At 38.7% G+C, this 18,020-nt stretch overlaps 1 protein-coding gene across 1 annotated transcript in view; it reads right to left on the bottom strand.

Annotated features, from left to right (window-relative positions):
- Window positions 1–18,020, bottom strand: part of FAF1 (Fas associated factor 1) — a 487,842-nt gene that overhangs the window by 178,201 nt on the left and 291,621 nt on the right. Inside the window, exon 9 of the mRNA XM_052636540.1 lies at window positions 2,246–2,341. Coding sequence (XP_052492500.1) covers window positions 2,246–2,341 — 96 coding nt within the window. The remainder of the gene's footprint in view (window positions 1–2,245; window positions 2,342–18,020) is intronic.

The raw sequence follows: 18,020 nt of genomic DNA, 5'->3' as shown, positions 1-18,020 counted from the left end.
CCTGCCATTAGAGATAAAATGCAGATATTATTTTGTGTGAGCTCTTTCAGCACAAAGACTGGGATCCTAATGTTTGGCATGTAGAAGACATTGAAAAATGTTTAAATAAATGAGGCATAAATGGATGGGCAAGTGTAAATCAAATAAAAAACTGCTTCCAGTTTCATAATTTTATGACAACATAAAAACCAAGTCACGGCTCCTTTCCCATTTCTCACCAGCCGCCTGGAGGAAGTGGTACGTTTACTTAGCCAGGGAAGGAAAAATAATGGACTCATCCCAGAAAATCAGATTTAAAGATATCCCCAAGACTGTGGCCCTCTTAGTTTTACAAAGCTCCCTAACCCTACTCTACTTTCTTCCTTCATTAATCTAAAGTATATGCCACCCTCTAATACACTTTTCCTCAATTTATGGGAAAATTTTTTCCATAAATAAGCATAAAGTAAGCATAACTTACTTTAGCCACTTTTCCTTCCACTGAAAGTAAAAAGTGAAAGTGGAAGTCCTGCAGTCATGTCTGACTTTTTGTGACCCAATGGACTATACAGTCAGTGGAATTCTCCAGGCCAGAATACTAGAGTGGGTTGTCGTTCCCTTCCCCAGGGGATCTTTCCAAACAAGGGATCAAACCCAGGTCTCCTGCACAGTGGGAAGATTCTTTACCAGCTGAGCCACACACTCCACTGAATGGAATGCCCAAATAACACATATAATGGTGAGGGTGAGAAAAGGAAATAAAATGAAACAGGTAACTGTCACCTTTTAGATCATAAAATGATCAAGAATTCTGGGTGGAGCCAGTTGGCTTCCTTTTAATATTAGCAGATTTATTCATTAAAGGGTTGAAGCATAACTTACTTTAGCCATTAAAAATATACTCAAGCAGTAGAAGAAAATATTTCAATAAATTGTTTTTGGCAGTTTCTTCAAGCAGTGAAACTCAATATTATTTTTCCTTTCATGAGCAATTAGCAAGATAGTGTTGGAAAAAATGGTGTGGGCTCTTTAAAGGAAATGAACATTTTTAGAAACCTAAAGAAATAGTATAGTAGTATTTGCAGTGTGGGGAAAATCTCCCTTCCTTATGGATTTCCAAAAATTGAGTAGAAAATTGTCATTTTCACAGGATGATCACAGATTACAACTTCAGTTATTCAGTCCCTTTTCTCTTTTACATATTTAAATGATACAATTACATATTCAGAGAATAGTGGGAGAGGTTTTGTGGCAGCTTCCATAACAAATGTCCAAAATATTTAAGTTTAAATAAAAAATTGCAACTGTATTTTGTATAGAATGTAAATGGAAAAGGTTTTACGGGACTAATTTAAACTTTTGAAGGACTTCCCCGGTGGTCCAGTGGCTAAGACTCCGTGCTTCCAATGCAGGGAGCCTGGGGTATGATTCCTGGTCTGGGAATTAGATACCACATGCCAAAACTAAGAGTTCCCATGCTGTAACTAAAGATCGAACCTGCCCCCACTGCACTGGAAGCACAGAGTCTTAACCATTGGACCACCAGTAAGTCCCAATAAATACTTCTAAAACTGATAAATTACAATGTCCAGGCTGTCTTTCTCATTCCCTTATACCCAAGTCATGGTTGGACACACTGCTATTGTACCCAAGGAAAAGATTCTGCCTTTTAATATAGTTCAGACCTGCAAAGACACATACAGGCATACCACATATATAAACATGTTCAATCTCCTTGCTCCTCTTTGTTTCTACAGCACCCTGTAATGCACTGCTGTCACTGCATTTATTACATTTGCCATTATTATTGGTTTACTAATATATCACCTTTGACTCTGAGCACCTTGGTACAGGTACACTGTTATTCATCTTTGTTCCCTAGTATTGAGGACAATGTTTGGCACATAGAACCTGATCCAGCTCAATGAGTTAAAGGACCTTCAGGGTGAATTCTAATAAATGTAGTCTACTATGCAGTCAGCAACTAAAAACTTCCTTTGTTAACCTAACAATTCTAAGTAAAAATCATTTCAGTTGATCCACCCCAATTCTGTCTGTTTCAAACATGAAATTTACAGAACAAGAAGCAGCACATTAGCAATAATCTTGCTTGGAAAGTTTCTGCCTTTAAGAATTTACTGAAAAGTCATTCATGCTACATTAACTCTACCTATTCTTTGCTGTGGCAGATAAAAAAGAATAGGAAGTGGGCAGGTGAGTGGAGGACAGACATTATGTTTGATGAAAAGCTAACAAACATGCTTACCTCTTCAGATTGCTCCCGGGTCTGTGCAGGTGAAGATCTTCTTCCCACTGTAAGTCGATGGCAGGGATAAGAGAGCCCTGATTCAGCAAGACACATCTGTAAAACGTAGAACCCATCATTTGTAAACAAAATGAGGTTATATTTTGCAAAAAAAATTATGTTTAGACATTTTCTATTATTTCTGAAGCAAAATTAAAGTTCACTCTAGTAGTCTAGGCATTACATTCAAAGGGAGGGTTTAAAAATCTGAAATTTTTCCACATATGAATGTTACATTGGTCAAGACTAGTTTTTATCAGACAATAGACTGGGGCTTCAGGAAACTGCACCAAGCCTAAAATAAAGCTAATCATATACACCTCCCCACCCTAGCATGTCTGCTACTTTTCTGAGCAGGATAATAACACCTCCATTTCTCAATTCCCAAGGCAATACTCTATAATCTTGTTTGAAAGTGTATCTAGAAGACTGTTTGCTGAAGGCATTAAAAAACTTTTCTATACAATGTAACAATGTCATTCATGATCAAATCAATATTAATCCAGAAGTTCAGATCATTATAGCTGATGAGTCTATAATACTTATAAAGTACCTAGCACAGTACCTGGCACAGACATTTAGTTTTATTACCATTATGATCTAAAACACTAACCAAGTTTAGCCAAACCAATGAAATTAACATATATTAATTTCTATTGAATTTTATAGTGAGTCAGATATTAAATAACTATTTTGAGATTTAAATTAATTTAGGGAAATGAGAACATGTTCAGTTCATGTTCGAGTTCAGTTCTGTTGCTCAGTTGTGTCCGACACTTTGCAACCTCATGAACTGCAGCACACCAAGCCTCCCTGTCCATCACCAACTCCCAGAGTTTACTTAAACTCAAGTCCATTGAGTCAGTGATGCCATCCAACCATCTCATCCTCTGTTGTCCCCTTCTCCGCCCACCTTCAATCTCTCCCAGCATCAAGATCTTTTCCAATGAGTCAGTTCTTCACATCAGGTGGCCAAAGTATTGGAGTTTCAGCTTTGGCATCAGTCCTTCCAATGAATATTCAGGACTGATTTCCTTTTGGATGGACTGGTTGGATTTTCTTGCTGTCCAAAGGACTCTCGAGAGTCTTCTCCAACATCACAGTTCAAAAGCATCAATTCTTCGGCACTCAGCTTTCTTTATAGTCCAACTCTCACACCTACACATGACTGCTAGAAAAACCATAGCTTTGACCAGATGGACCTTTGTCAGCAAATTAATATCTCTGCTTTTTAATAAGCTGTCTAGGTTGGTCATAACTTTTCTTCCAAGGAGTAAGCATCTTTTAATTTCATGGCTGCAATCACCGTCTGCAGTGATCTTGGAGCCCCCCAAAATAGTCTGTCACTGTTTCCATGGTTTCCCCTCTATCTGCCATGAAGTAATGGGACCAGATGCCATGATCTTAGCTTTCTGAATGCTGAGTTTTAAGCCAACTTTTTCACTCTCCTCTTTCATCAAGAGGCTCTTAAGTTCTTCTTCACTTTCTGCCATAAGGGTGGTGTCCTCTACATATCTGAGATTCTTGATATTTCTCCCGGCAATCTTGATTCCAGTCTGTGCTTCATCCAGCCCAGCATTTCTCATGATGTATTCTGCACAGAAGTTAAATAAGCAGGGTGACAATATACAGCCTTGACATACTCCTTTCCCAATTTGGAACCAGTCTGTTGTTACATGTCTAGTTCTGACTGTTGCTTCTTGACCTGCATACAGACTTCTCAGGAGACATGTAAGGTGGTCTGGTATGCCCATTTCCTTAAGAATTTTCCATAGTTGCTTGTGATCCACACAAAGGCTTTGGCACAGTCAATAAAGCAGAAGTAGATGTTTTTCTGGAACTCTCTTGCTTTTTCGATGATCCAGTGGATGTTGGAAACTTGATCTTGGTTCCTCTGCCTTTTCTAAAACCAGCTTGAACATCTGGAAGTTCATGGTTCACGTACTGTTGAAGACTCACTTGAAGAATTTTGACCATTACTATGCTAGCATGTGAGATGAGTGCAATTGTGTGGTAGTTTGAGCATTCTTTGGAATTGCCTTCCTTTGGGATTGGAATGAAAACTGACCTATTCTAGTCCTGTGGCCACTGCTGAGTTTTCCAAATTTGCTGGCATACTGAGTGCAGCACTTTTACAGCATTCTTTTAGAATTTGAAATAGCTCAACTGGAATTCCATCACCTCCACTAGCTTTGTTCGTAGTGATGCTTCCAAAGGCCCACTTGACTTCACATTCGAGGATGTCTGGCTCTAGTTGAGTGATCACACCATCGTGATTATCTGGGTCATGAAGATCTTTTTTGTACAGTTCTTTGTATTCTTGCCACCTCTTCTTAATATTTTCTGCTTCTGTTATATCCATACCATTTCTGTCCTTATTGTGCCCATCTTTGCATGAAAAGCTCCCTTGGTATCTCTAATTTTCTTAAAGAGAATGGTTCTATGAAGACCTACAAGACCTAAAACTAACACCCAAAAAAGATGTCCTTTTCATTGTATGGGACTGAAATGCAAAAGTAGGAAGTCAAGAAATACCTGGAGTAACAGGCAAATTTGGCCTTGGAGTACAAAACAAAGCAGGGCAAAGGCTAACAGAGTTTTGCCAATAGAACGTGTTGATCATAGCAAGCACCCTCTTCCAACAACACAAGAGAAGACTACACATGGACATCACCAGATGGTCAATACTGAAATCAGACTGATTACATTTTTTGCAGCCAAAGATGGAAAAGCTCTATACAGTCAGCAAAAACAAGACTGGGAGATGACTGTGGCTCAGATCATAAACTCCTTATTGCCAAATTCAGACTTTAATTGAAGGAAGTAGGGAAAACCACTAGACCATTCAGGTATGACCTAAATCAAATCCCTTATGATTATACAGTGGAAGTAACAAATAGATTCGAGGGATTAGATCTGATAGACAGAGTGCCTGAAGAACTATGGACAGAGGTTCATCACATTGTACAGGAAGTAGTGATCAAGATCATCCCAAACAAAAAGAAATGCAAAAAGGCAAAATGGCTGTCTGAGGAGGCCTTACAAATAGCTATGAAAAAAAGAAGAGAAGCAAAAGGCAAAGGAGAAAAGGAAAGATACACCCATTTGAATGCAGAGTTCCAAAGAATAGCAAGGAGAGATAAGAAAGCCTTCCTCAGTGATCAATGCAAAGAAACAGAGGAAAACAATAGAATGAGAAAGAGTACATGTAACTTTTGTCTATAAAAAGGAACTCAAACAACACTGAATAGCCTAAAGATGTATTTTTTCCTTGGTGGTAGTAAAATAACACATATTTAATGTAATGATGATATAAAGTTTCTCTATATTATTATTAGAAATAAAATAGGGTATCCATTAGCATATTGGAAACATCCACTGTAACTTTTGGGGAGCTGTGAGTTAAACTGACATATGAGGAAACCGAAATATCGGCAAATTCATAGGTACCAGACTTAATAGTGGGTTAGTTCTAACTACACTTCTAATGTGTTATAATTAGGCTAATTATCTGAAGACAAATACTGGAATGGAAAACATAAATGTCACCTAAATATCTACATAGTTTCAATCATGTGCAGTGTATGCTGTCATATGGATTATACAAAAATCTTGTCTTTGATTATTGTTATCTTTCTTTTAGCCTCATTAGTGGTTTTTGTTTGTTTGCTTTTGCATCTAGATATTTTGGCAGTGTACTTCACAAATGCTAGAAGACCTGATTAACACAACAAACAAACAAATAAAACTTCATTGATTCTGTCATTTCTATCCACCAACATAATTATCACAATTAGCTCAATGTAGTTCATTTCAGTACAAATAAAAGCAAAGCTAAGTTGGATAAGAAGCATAAGCTAAATTTCAAGCCACACTGCTTTCATTTTTTTCATTTGAAAAAAGTTCTCCTCCCCCACTCTGAAATCCTCTGGTAATGAAATAGTAATGATGATAAATGTCATTGACAATCAGAAGCAGTGTAGTGTAATGGAAAGAGACCTGGAGGAGCCAGAAAAATCTCAATTTAAGTACTGCCTAGCCTCCTGATCTTGGAATAGTCATTTCTCTATTCTAAGCTAGAGTTTCCTCCTTTATTAATTGAGGTGAGTAATCCCTGCCCTAACTACCTCAATGGACTCTTGAAAGGGTTAAATAGGATAAGATAAATAAAAGATGGCTTTGAAACTATAATGAAATAGCCAAAGAGCTTTTTATCACTCCAACAGTCATTATTTTTAGGATTGAGGGAAGAAAAATAGTGATTAACTTCCACTGTGACTATCGCTGCATACAGTCCAATCGTAAATCAAAAAAGGGTATATTTTAGGAGGAACTGGAGGAAGGCACTCACTAAAAGTACCTGGCACTACAAATGCACTGGCTCTTTAATGGGCTTGTCTCCACAGTTATCAACATTAATCTTCTCCATCATTGTTGTTTAGTCGCTAAGTCTTGTCTGACTCTTTTACAAACCCATGGATTGTAGCTCACCAGGTTCCTCTGTCCATAGGATATTCCAGGCAAGAATACTGGAGTGGGTTGCCATTTCCTTCTCCAGGGGATCTTCCTGACACAGGTTCAAATCTGAGTCTCTTGCATTGGCAGGCAGATTCTTTACCACTGAGCCACCAACTTTCCCCATAGCTACTAATAATTCCTGAAGATAAGAGGACAGTAGTCAGTACTTTCTCCTCAATCTACAGGTGACCAGATAGGCCTCATTCTGCACTGAGGAAATTAAAGGGTCAGGAAATTTTAAGTTACTAGGTGCCCAGTGCTGATTAAACATAAGGCATGATAGCTATTTTAAAGGAACACATATGCCAGTTGGGGAGATTTACATAGGAACAGACAGAAAAAGGATAATTACTGCAGTCTCAGTAGAGCTGGGGACCCTTTGGAGGGACAAGTTACTCAGACAGTCATTTCAAGAAGTTAGCACCAAAGTTTTGCTATGATTCATGACAAAAACTTATAACAGATGTGAAGTTAGAAGGCTGAGGTTCCAGCCTGGCTAAAGCACTCAAGTCGCCCAATGATAATGGGCAAAATCATTTAGAATTTTTGTACTTCAGGGTTCTTACTTAGAAAATGATGTAATACAATCTGTCCTTGATTTATAAAATAGGGTAATACAATCTGTTCTCTCTCTCTCTCACAGAGTTGGTATGAAGATACAGAAAGATAATGTATGTGAAATCAAAGATAATATATGTGAAAGATAATATTTGTGAAATCAAATGTGATATCAATATTATCACTGGAGTATTTATTTTGCAAGAAACTGGAAAAAGAAAAAGATTACGGCTGCAGGTTTTTTTGACTTTATAGTTTAAAATTTTACATTTAGATATACATACATCATAATAATTAACCTCTACATAAAGGTAATCTTTCAATCACAAGATTGCTTTATTCTAATACAATGAAGGATTGTGACTCATTTCAAAATCTGTTTCAAGTCTTTATTCAGTTTTTTCTGGTTATGTTAGACTTAATTCTCTGACTTTCCATCATGGTAGATGAAGGGACTGAAAATGGGTTCAAAAATTCAGCACAGAATAAAGTCAAGAAAGCTTCATTTTATTATTTAATTCTACACAATTGCTGCAAATCTGGGTATGTAATCTTCTGGACACTGAAGGATTGTGAAGACTGACAAAAAAGTAGAATTTTTATGACTAAAATATCACTGGTATCACTCATTGCATATTTTTATGCTAAAATGGGTATGTTGTTGAATGGGTTTTGTTGAAAGGGCTGAGTGGGCATAGGATTTTGTTATATATGTATTAAGACTTTTTTTTTAAGAGTAATTTTAGGCGTACAATAAAATGGAAAGCAAAGTACAGAAGTTGCTCAAGTTATTTATACAAAATGACATTGTATAGTCAGTCCTCTTTTATCTGCAGGTTCAGCATCTGTGGATTCAAACAACTGCAGATCGAAATCCACAAATAGGAAGGTTGATTGTATGCATTTAAAGTTCATCTATGTCTTGCCATGTCTTAAAAGTTCATTTACTTTCAGTGTTGAATGATATTCCTGGATTTGCCATGGTTCATCCATTCACCTATTGAAGGACATCTTGGTTGCTTCCAGGTTAAGGCAATTATGAAGAAAGCTCATATGTAAAGTGGAGAGGACAAAAAACTTGTAAGTCTACCATTGTAGTAGATTCTATGAGGGTAAGAATGAAGCCTGTTTGTCTAGTTATTGCCTCAGTTTATCATTAAGAAAATTGTTAATAATAATTGAGTGAAAAAAAAATGTCTCTGAGATGAAAATAAATGGCTCCAATGCACATGGGAATCAGATATGACTATTATAACACCTAAAAAACAACAAATTGGAGGAGAGACACAAAATAAAGAAACTCCATAAGACACTTACATCCCTAAAACAACAAGTACACGATTCAGTTCAGTTCAGTCGCTCAGTCGTATCCGACTCTTTGCGACCCCATGAATCGCAGCACGCCAGGCCTCCCTGTCCATCACCATCTCCCGGAGTTCACTCAGACTCATGTCCATCGAGTCCGTAATGCCGTACATGATTAGGTTCTATATAAAATTCTCTCACTGAAAAGGTTACCTTTTATTTGAAGGTTTACAAAAGTTCTCATATTGCAGGGTGCTTCCTCAAATACTAAGTTGAACGACAACATACTATTTGGGAAAGACTATTTGGGAAAGAATTAGCCTGAAATAAGGCCTCCTCTCTCCTGTCAATGATGCTTGAGATGCTTACAGAGCACCTCTGTCAGAACTGGTTAATAAAGGAGACAAGGATACTTAATATCAACTTCATGATTATTCTTAGAGGTATGATCTCACAACTGCAAGTGTTGGAAGTCCTTATAAATAAGTCTTAAAGATATTTTGAAGAATGTTTTGGCTTCCCTGGTGGCTCAGACAGAAAAGAATTCACCTGGGTTGGGAAGATTCCCTGAAGAAGGGAATGTCAACCCACTCCAGTATTCTTGCCTGGAGAATTCCTAGGACAGAGGAACCTGGTGGGCTATAGTCCCTGGGGCTGCAAAGAGTCAGACATGGCTGAGCGACTAACACTTGGGAAGATGATGATATATACCTATAAGACAGATGATAACAAACAAAAACCCCACAGATGTCCTAACGATACATAATAGAAATGATATTAGACTAGTATTTTTTCACAAGGATGGGATAAGGCTGAGCTAATATGTATAAAGTATTAAGAACATTGTCTAGCCACAGTAGATGCTCAACAAACACTCCTTTTGTTATTCTGTGAATGAGGACTTGTAGTTTGGGATAAAATGACCAGTGAGAGCATGAAAACAATGATTCAAATTAATGTTAAATTAATGAATTAATTTGACAAGTATATATTCTATTACATTAACACAAAAAGTTTATATATTTAAACTGTTCAACAAACTCTCCTCTTTTCAAAACTAAGGGATTCTACAGTACTTTTATTTCAAAAATAAGACCACATTTTTAAAGCATGATAGCTACAGCAGGGCTTCCTTGGTGGCTGAGAGGTTAAAGTATCTGCCTCCAATGTGGGAGACCCAGATTTGATCCCTGGATTGGGAAGATCCCCTGTAGAAGGACATGGCACCCCACTCCAGTACTCTTGCCTGGAGAATCCCATGAATGGAGGAGCCTGGTAGGCTACAGTCCACGGGGCCGCAAAGAGTCGGACAGGACTGAGCAACTTCACTTTCACCTTCCACAGCAGGCAAGAATTCAAGCTGATTCTTCCTGTCAGCTGATGACAAAACTGTTAATAGGTTAGAACAAATGCAACTCCATACTGGATTTGTTTCTTTTACTTTAAACTCTGTATGCTATCACTTTTTCTAAAGTTAAGAATGTTGCCAATAGCATGGAAATAAACAGGACAGAACATTCTCAAGGTTCTGATCTTCAAAGGTATAATATTTTTCCATTCAAATAGAGAAAGAAAGCGGCAGAACAGAGAGTAACATTTGTCTTGTTGGAGGTTTACAGGAATATTGTAACCTGACCTACCTATGAGGATAGCTGCAAGAACAAAGGATTCTGGCACCAAAAGGTTTGCAACAACCAGTCACATGCCCTCTCATTTTAGTATGAAAGAAGCCTGAATTCTAAGTCAGGTATGATGATTTTTGGGGGCACTAGTCTACCATCTTCTCTGTCTCCTGGTTTTCTGAATCAAGTCACTATTCCCTGCTTCAACAACTCAATTTATCGGCCTGTCATGTGGCGAGCTGTATATGAACTTGGTAACACTAAAAGACAGCAAATTTGTTTTTAAATTAAAGAAAAATGACCCAAATCAAGTAAATCTGCTGTGTTAATAAGTAATCCAAGGAAAGCGCAGGCACTTAAAAGTTCTGGTGAATAGTTAAAGGAACTTATTCTATTTAACAACAGGGGAAGGTTGAATGTACCATGGGCTTTTAAAATTAATAATACACATTTGAAGTTCATCTATGTCTTTTCATGGCTTGAGAGCTCATTTCTTTTTAGTGGGGGGAAGAATAATAACCCATTGTCTCCATGTATCATAGTTTATTCATCCATCTACCTACTAAAGGACATATTGATTGCTTCCAGGTTATGGCAATTAGGAATAAAGCTTCTATAAACATCTGTGTTTAGGTTTTTGTGTGGACATAAGTTTTCCACTCCCTTCAGTAAGTACTAAAGAGCATAACTGCTAGATCATATGGTAAGAGTATATTTATTTTGGTAAGAAACTGCCAAACTGTCTTCCAAAGTGGCTGGACCATTTTGCATTCCCATCAGCAATGAATGAGAGTTCCTGTCGCCCCATGTTCTCACCAGCAGTTGGTGCTATCAGTGCTCTGGATTTTGGGCATTCTAATAAGTGTGTTGTGGTATTTCACTGTTCTTTTAATTTGTACTTCCTGATGACATATAATGTAGCATCTTTTCCTATGGCTATTTGTCACCTGTGTATCTTCTTTTGGTGAGGTGTCTCCTAAGGTCTTTGACCCATTTTTTTGAGTTGTTTGTTTTCTTGTTGAGTTTGAAGAATCCTTTGTATATTTTGGATAAGAGTCCTATATCAAATATATCTTTTGAAGATATTTTCTTTCAGTTTGTGGCCTGTCTTCTAACTCTCCTGAAAGCAAGGACTTTAAGAATAAGAGCGTCCTGAGTTCAAAATCACTTTTGCTAGTCACTGTGCGACTCTTTACGCAAATAAATATTTTATGTCTAAAGTTCAGTTTCTTTTTATATAAAAATGGATAATATTACGTCTCCTAACAGGCTCTCTGAGTGGATACATTTGCCACACGTAGATACTCCATCATCTAGTTCAGCTCAGTTCAGTTGCTCAGTTCAGTTTAGTTCAGTCACTAAGTCGTGTCCGACTCTTTGCGACCCCATGAATCACAGCACGCCAGGCCTCCCTGTCCATCACCATCTCCCAGAGTTCACTCAGACTCGCGTCCATCGAGTCAGTGATGCCATCCAGCCATCTCATTCTCTGTCGTCCCCTTCTCTTCCTGCCCCGAACCCCTCCCAGCATCAAAGTCTTTTCCAATGAGTCAACTCTTCGCATGAGGTGGCCAAAGTACTGGAGTTTCAGCTTCAGCATCATTCCTTCCAAAGAAATCCCAGGGTTGATCTCCTTCAGAATGGACTGGTTGGATCTCCTTGCAGTCCCAGGGACTCTCAAGAGTCTTCTCCAACACCACAGTTCAAAAGCATCAATTCTTCAGCACTCAACCTTCTTCACAGTCCAACTCTCACATCCATACATGATCACAGGAAAAACCATAGCCTTGACTAGACGGGCCTGTGTTGGCAAAGTAATGTCTCTGCTTTTGAATATGCTATCTAGGTTGGTCATAACTTTTCTTCCAAGGAGTAGGCGTCTTTTAATTTCATGGCTGCAGTCACCATCTGCAGTGATTTTGGAGCCCAAAAAAATAAAGTCTGACACTGTTTCCACCGTTTCCCCATCTATTTCCCATGAAGTGATGGGACCAGATGCCATGATCTTCGTTTTCTGAATGTTGAGATTTAAGGCAACTTTTTCACTCTCCTCTTTCACTTTCATCAGGAGGCTTTTTAGTTCCTCTTCGCTTTCTGCCATAAGGGTGGTGTCATCTGCATATCTGAGGTTACTGATATTTCTCCCGGCAATCTTGATTCCAGCTTGTGTTTCTTCCCGTCCAGCGTTTCTCATGATGTACTCTGCATATAAGTTAAATCAGCAGGATAACAATATACAGCCTTGACGTACTCCTTTTCCTATTTGGAACCAGTCTGTTGTTCCATGTCCAGTTCTAACTGTTGCTTCCTGGCCTGCATACAGATTTCTCAAGAGGCAGGTTCAATTGCTCAGTCATGTCCAACTCTTTGCGATCCCACAGACTGCAGCACTCCAGGCCTTCCTGTCCATTGTCGGCGACGCCATCCAACCATCTCATCCTCTGTCATCTCCTCCTCCCACCTTCAATCTTTCCCAGCATGAAGGTCTTCTCAAATGAGTCAGCTCTTTGCATCAGGTCGCCAAAGTATTGGAGTTTCAGCTTCAACATCAGTCCTTCCAATGAATATTTAGGACTGATTTCCTTTTGGATGGAATGGTTGGATCTCCTTGCAGTCCAAGGGACTCTCAAGAATCTTCTCCAATACCACAGTTCAAAAGCATCAATTCTTTGGTGCTCAGCTTTCTTTATAGTCCAACCCTCACACCCATCCATGACTACTGGAAAAACCATAGCCTTGACTAGATGGACCTTTGTTGGCAAAGGAATGTCTCTGCTTTTGAATAAGCTTTCTAGGTTGGTCATAACTTTTCTTCCAAGGAGTAAGCGTCTTTTAATTTCATGGCTACAATCACCATCTGCAGTGATCTTGGAGTCCCCCAAAATAAAGCTGTCACTGTTTCCACTGTTTCCCCATCTATTTGCCATGAAGTGATGGGACCAGATGCCCTGACCTTAGTTTTCTGAATGTTGAGCTTTAAGCCAATGTTTTTACTCTCTTCTTTCACTTTCATCAAGGGGCTCTTAAATTCTTTGCTTTCTGCCATAAGGGTAGTGTCATCTGTATATCAGAGGTTATTGATATTTCTCCTGGCAATCTTGATTCCAGCTTGTGCTTCATCCAGCCCAGCATCTCGCATGATGTACTCTGCATATAAGTTAAATAAGCAGGATGACAATATACAGCCTTGACACACTCATTTTCCTATTTGGAACCAGTCTGTTGTTCCATGTCCAGTTCTAACTGTTGCTTCCTGACCTGCACACAGATTTCTCAAGAGGGAGGTCAGGTGGTCTGGCATTCCCATCTTTTGAAGAATTTTCCACAGTTTGTTGTGATCCACACAGTCAGGTTTTGGCACAGTCAATAAAGTCATCATTTAGTGAATACTCTTAAATCTACGAAGTTTTTTCTTTTCTTCTTACAGAAAGTATTTAGCATTTTCTTAGGAACGCATTAACTATCCCAATTAGTTCTCAAAGTATCGTGCATAGACACAAGGTTCTCTTTAGTTTCAGTTTTTTAAATTTCTACAATATTGTGTTGGTTTCTGTCGTACACCAACATGAATCAACCATAATTATACACATATTCCCTCCCTCTGACTTCCTTAGTGGCTCAGACGGTAAACCGTCTGTCTACAATGCAGGAGACCTGGGTTTGATCCCTGGGTCGGGAAGATTCCCTGGAGAAGGAAATGGCAACCTACTCCAGTACTCTCGCCTGGAAAATCCCATGGACGGAGGAACTTGGTGCAGGCCACTGTCCATGGGGTCACAAAGAGTCAGGCACGAGTGAGCAAGTTCACTTTCACTTTCCCTCCCTCTGGAGCCTCCCTTCTTTCCCCTCATCCCTCCCCTCTAGGTCATCACAGAACACCAGACTTAGCTCCCTGTGTTATGTAACAACTTCCCATCAGTTATCCATTTCACACATTGACGCTACTTTCTCCATTTGCTCCACTCCCTCCCTCCTTCACTGTGTTCACAAGTCTATTCTCTACATCTGTATCTCCATTCATTCCCTGCAAATAGGTTCATCAATATCATTTTTCTTGATTCCATATATATGTGTTATTATAACAATATTTTTGTTTTTCTCTTTCTGACTTAGTTCACTCCGTTTAACAGGACCTAGGTTTATCCACTTCACTAGAATTGACTCAAACTCATTCTTTTTATGGTTGAGTAACATTCCACTATATACATGTACCACACATCTTCTTTATCCATTCATCTGTTGATGGACATCTGGGTTGCTTCCATTTCTTGACTATTGTAAACAATACTGCCATGAACATAGGGGTACATGAGACACACGATTTTCAGTAACCTTTTAGGGTTTCCATAAAATCAAAACAGTTTTTGAAATAAACACACAGTATTTGATTTTTTCACTGTGTTTATATGAATGGTAAATCAATGGTGCGCTGATGTGTGTGCTAAGTCGCTTCAGTGTGTGCTAAGTCACTTCAGTCATGTCCAACTCGGTGCGACCCTATGGGGTTTTAGCCTGCCAGGCTTCTCTGTCCATGGTATTATTCAGGCAAGAATACTGGAGTGGTTTGCTGTGCTCTCCTCCAGGGGTTCTTCTTGACCCTGGGATTGAACTTGCATCTCTTACTTCTACCAGCACTGGCAGGTGGCTTCCTTACCACTAGTGCCACCTGGGAAGCCTGAAAACTGCTGATAACCTTAGCACAAACCAAAGTAGTGATACTATATTGTGTTTAAGTCTTCAATACCATGTATTCACTGTAAAAACACATATTTCCCTCAAGAATGTTCCTGTTGAATGGGCAAATTTTATTAGTTTTAATTAAACCTGACTTGAGTACAAGCCTTTTAATAATCTATGTGACAACTAGGAAGCACGCATAAAGCACTCATACTGCACAGCAGAGAATTATGATTGTGCAGAGGGAAAAGCACTTATGTAACTATATGAGTTGTGTTCTGAACCAGCCACTTTTTCCAGGGAACACTATTATTACTTAAATAACTGGCAGACGAACACAGATTTAGGTGTTAGGATTTTCCACCAAAATAAACGAAGCAAGCTTGTTATTTCAAGGCACAAATCTGACAATATTAATTGCCAATGACAAAATTTGAGTTTTCAAGATTAAAAACTAAAATTTTGGAAAACCATTTATTGCTACCATGCAATCAATATGCTCCTTAATGCCTAAAGACTTTTCTAATGAGATTGGAGGTGATATTAACAGAGTGATTTTTTTGACATTATATAATGCACTCTGAAAGAGTTGAAAACATTAGAAAATTTGTGTAATTCAGAGGACCAACACCCTTCAAATAACAATGAATGCATGACATTACAAAATTATGCATGGAAAAAGGATATACTCAAAGTGTGAGACAGATCAATGGATCTTGTAACAAAGTACAAAAAATACACTGATATGGTACCAGATTCCACATTGAAACTAATCTTTAGAAAACTATCACTTGTCAAGTTCTAGTTTAGTATCAAAGAAGAATATCCACAATTGTCTGAAAAGACTATTAAAATACTTTTCCCTCTTCCAACTACAACTCTGTGTGAGGCCAGATTTTCTTCATATACTTCAGGGGTCCCCAAACTCTGGGATCTAATGCTTGATGGTTTGAGGGAACTGATGTAATAATAATAGAAACAGAGCACGGAATAAATGTAATGTGTTTGAATGATCCCGAAACCATCACTTCTCATCCCTCAGTTCGTGGAAAAATTGTCTTCTGCAAAACTCCCTGGTGCAGAAAAGGTTGGGGAATGCAGATCATACGTCAATGAAAACAACATATCAGAATAGGCTGAATTCAGAAGCTATGAGAATCTAATTGTCTTCAATTAAGCTAGACCTTAAAGAGGTTTGTAAAAGTGTAAAACATCACTCATTAATTCTAGTTTTTTTTGAAAATACAATTACTTTTCATAAAAATGCTATTCATACCAGCATGTAATGCATTTATTACTACTATCTTAAACATTTAATTTTTCTCAATTTTAAATATGGCAAATGTCAGTAGATATGATTCTGACTTTCTTAAGGGTACAAAAGGATCCTGAGACCAAAAAGTTGCGAAGTGCTAGGCTATGCAAGGTGTAAGGTGAAACTAATTTTCATAAATAATGGCAATTATTTGAAACAACTGAGAAGGCCCCAAAGCATATTCTTCTGTGAAGTTTAGAATCTTCTCAATGTTTCCTCCCATATAATTTCCTTTTAAATAAATTAAAATGAAATACCAAAGCAACATGTAAAGACAATTCCTAAAACCCATCATAATTGATCACTGGTTATTTCTGACAAGTATTCTTATCGTTTCAGGGTGTTTATTAGGCCCGTCTTAATAATGCTTTCTCTAACCATATAAATTAGTTCTTGAAAGTGTTTTTGTTTTGCAGCCAAATTTTAGCTTTTCCCCAAATACAGACTTGTAGCCTGTCTTTATTCCTTACTATTAATGACAGACTAAGAGAAATATCAATAACCTCAGATATGCAGATGACACCACCCTTATGGCAGAAAGTGAAGAGGAACTAAGCCTCTTGATGAAAGTGAAAATGGAGAGTGAAAAAGTTGGCTTAAAGCTCAACATTCAGAAAACTAACATCATGGCATCCGGTCCCATCACTTCATGGCAAATAGATGTGGAAACAGTGGAAACAGTGTCAGACTTTATTTTGGGGGGCTCTACAATCACTGCAGATGGTGACTGCAGCCATGAAATTAAAAGATGCTTACTCCTTGGAAGAAAAGTTATGACCAACCTAGATAGTATATTCAAAAGCAGAGACATTACTTTGCCAACACAGGCCCGTCTAGTCAAGGCTATGGTTTTTCCTGTGGTCATGTATGGATGTGAGAGTTGGACTGTGAAGAAGGCAGAGCGCTGAAGAATTGATGCGTTTGAACTGTGGTGTTGGAGAAGACTCTTGAGAGTCCCTTGGACTGCAAGGAGATCCAACCAGTCCATTCTGAAGGAGATCAACCCTGGGATTTCTTTGGAAGGAATGATGCTAAAGCTGAAGCTCCAGTACTTTGGCCACCTCATGCGAAGAGTTGACTCACTGGAAAAGACTCTGATGCTGGGAGGGATTGGGGGCAGGAGGAGAAGGGGACAACTGAGGATGAGATGGCTGGACGGCATCACGGACTCGATGGACGTGATTCTGAGTGAACTCCGGGAGATGGTGATGGACAGAGAGGCCTGGCGTGCTGCAATTCATGGGGTCGCAAAGAGTCGGACACGACTGAGTGACTGAACTGAACTGAACTGAAGACATTTTTAGAGTACTACACAAGAATTTAGGAGACCAAATTATGGGACCTTGGGATAGTCATCAGGAGAATCAATATTCTCTTTTGTAAAATATAAGAGCAACCCACACGATTTATCTCTCAGACCTCTTACAATTCTAATGGACTATGATCTTAATAAGAGACTAAGAAAATTTAGTTCAGCCACCAGGAGGATCTTCAGCCTGCATATGAAACACTCAGTAACATAAAACAACAATTCTGAAAGCATAGCTTTACTATGTGCTGTCCTTAGTCGCTTAATTGTGTCTGACTCTTTGCAACCCCATGGACTGTAGCCCGCCAGACTCCTTTGTCCATGGGAATTCTCCAGGCAGGAATACTGGAGTGGATTGCCATGCCCTCCTCCCGGGGATCTTCCCAATCCAGGGATTGCACCCATGTCTCCTGCATTGCAGGCAGATTCTTC

Source organism: Budorcas taxicolor, chromosome 3 (genome assembly GCF_023091745.1).
Source record: "Budorcas taxicolor isolate Tak-1 chromosome 3, Takin1.1, whole genome shotgun sequence".
NCBI lineage: Eukaryota > Metazoa > Chordata > Mammalia > Artiodactyla > Bovidae > Budorcas > Budorcas taxicolor.
This window is presented reverse-complemented; position numbering and strand designations above follow the sequence as displayed.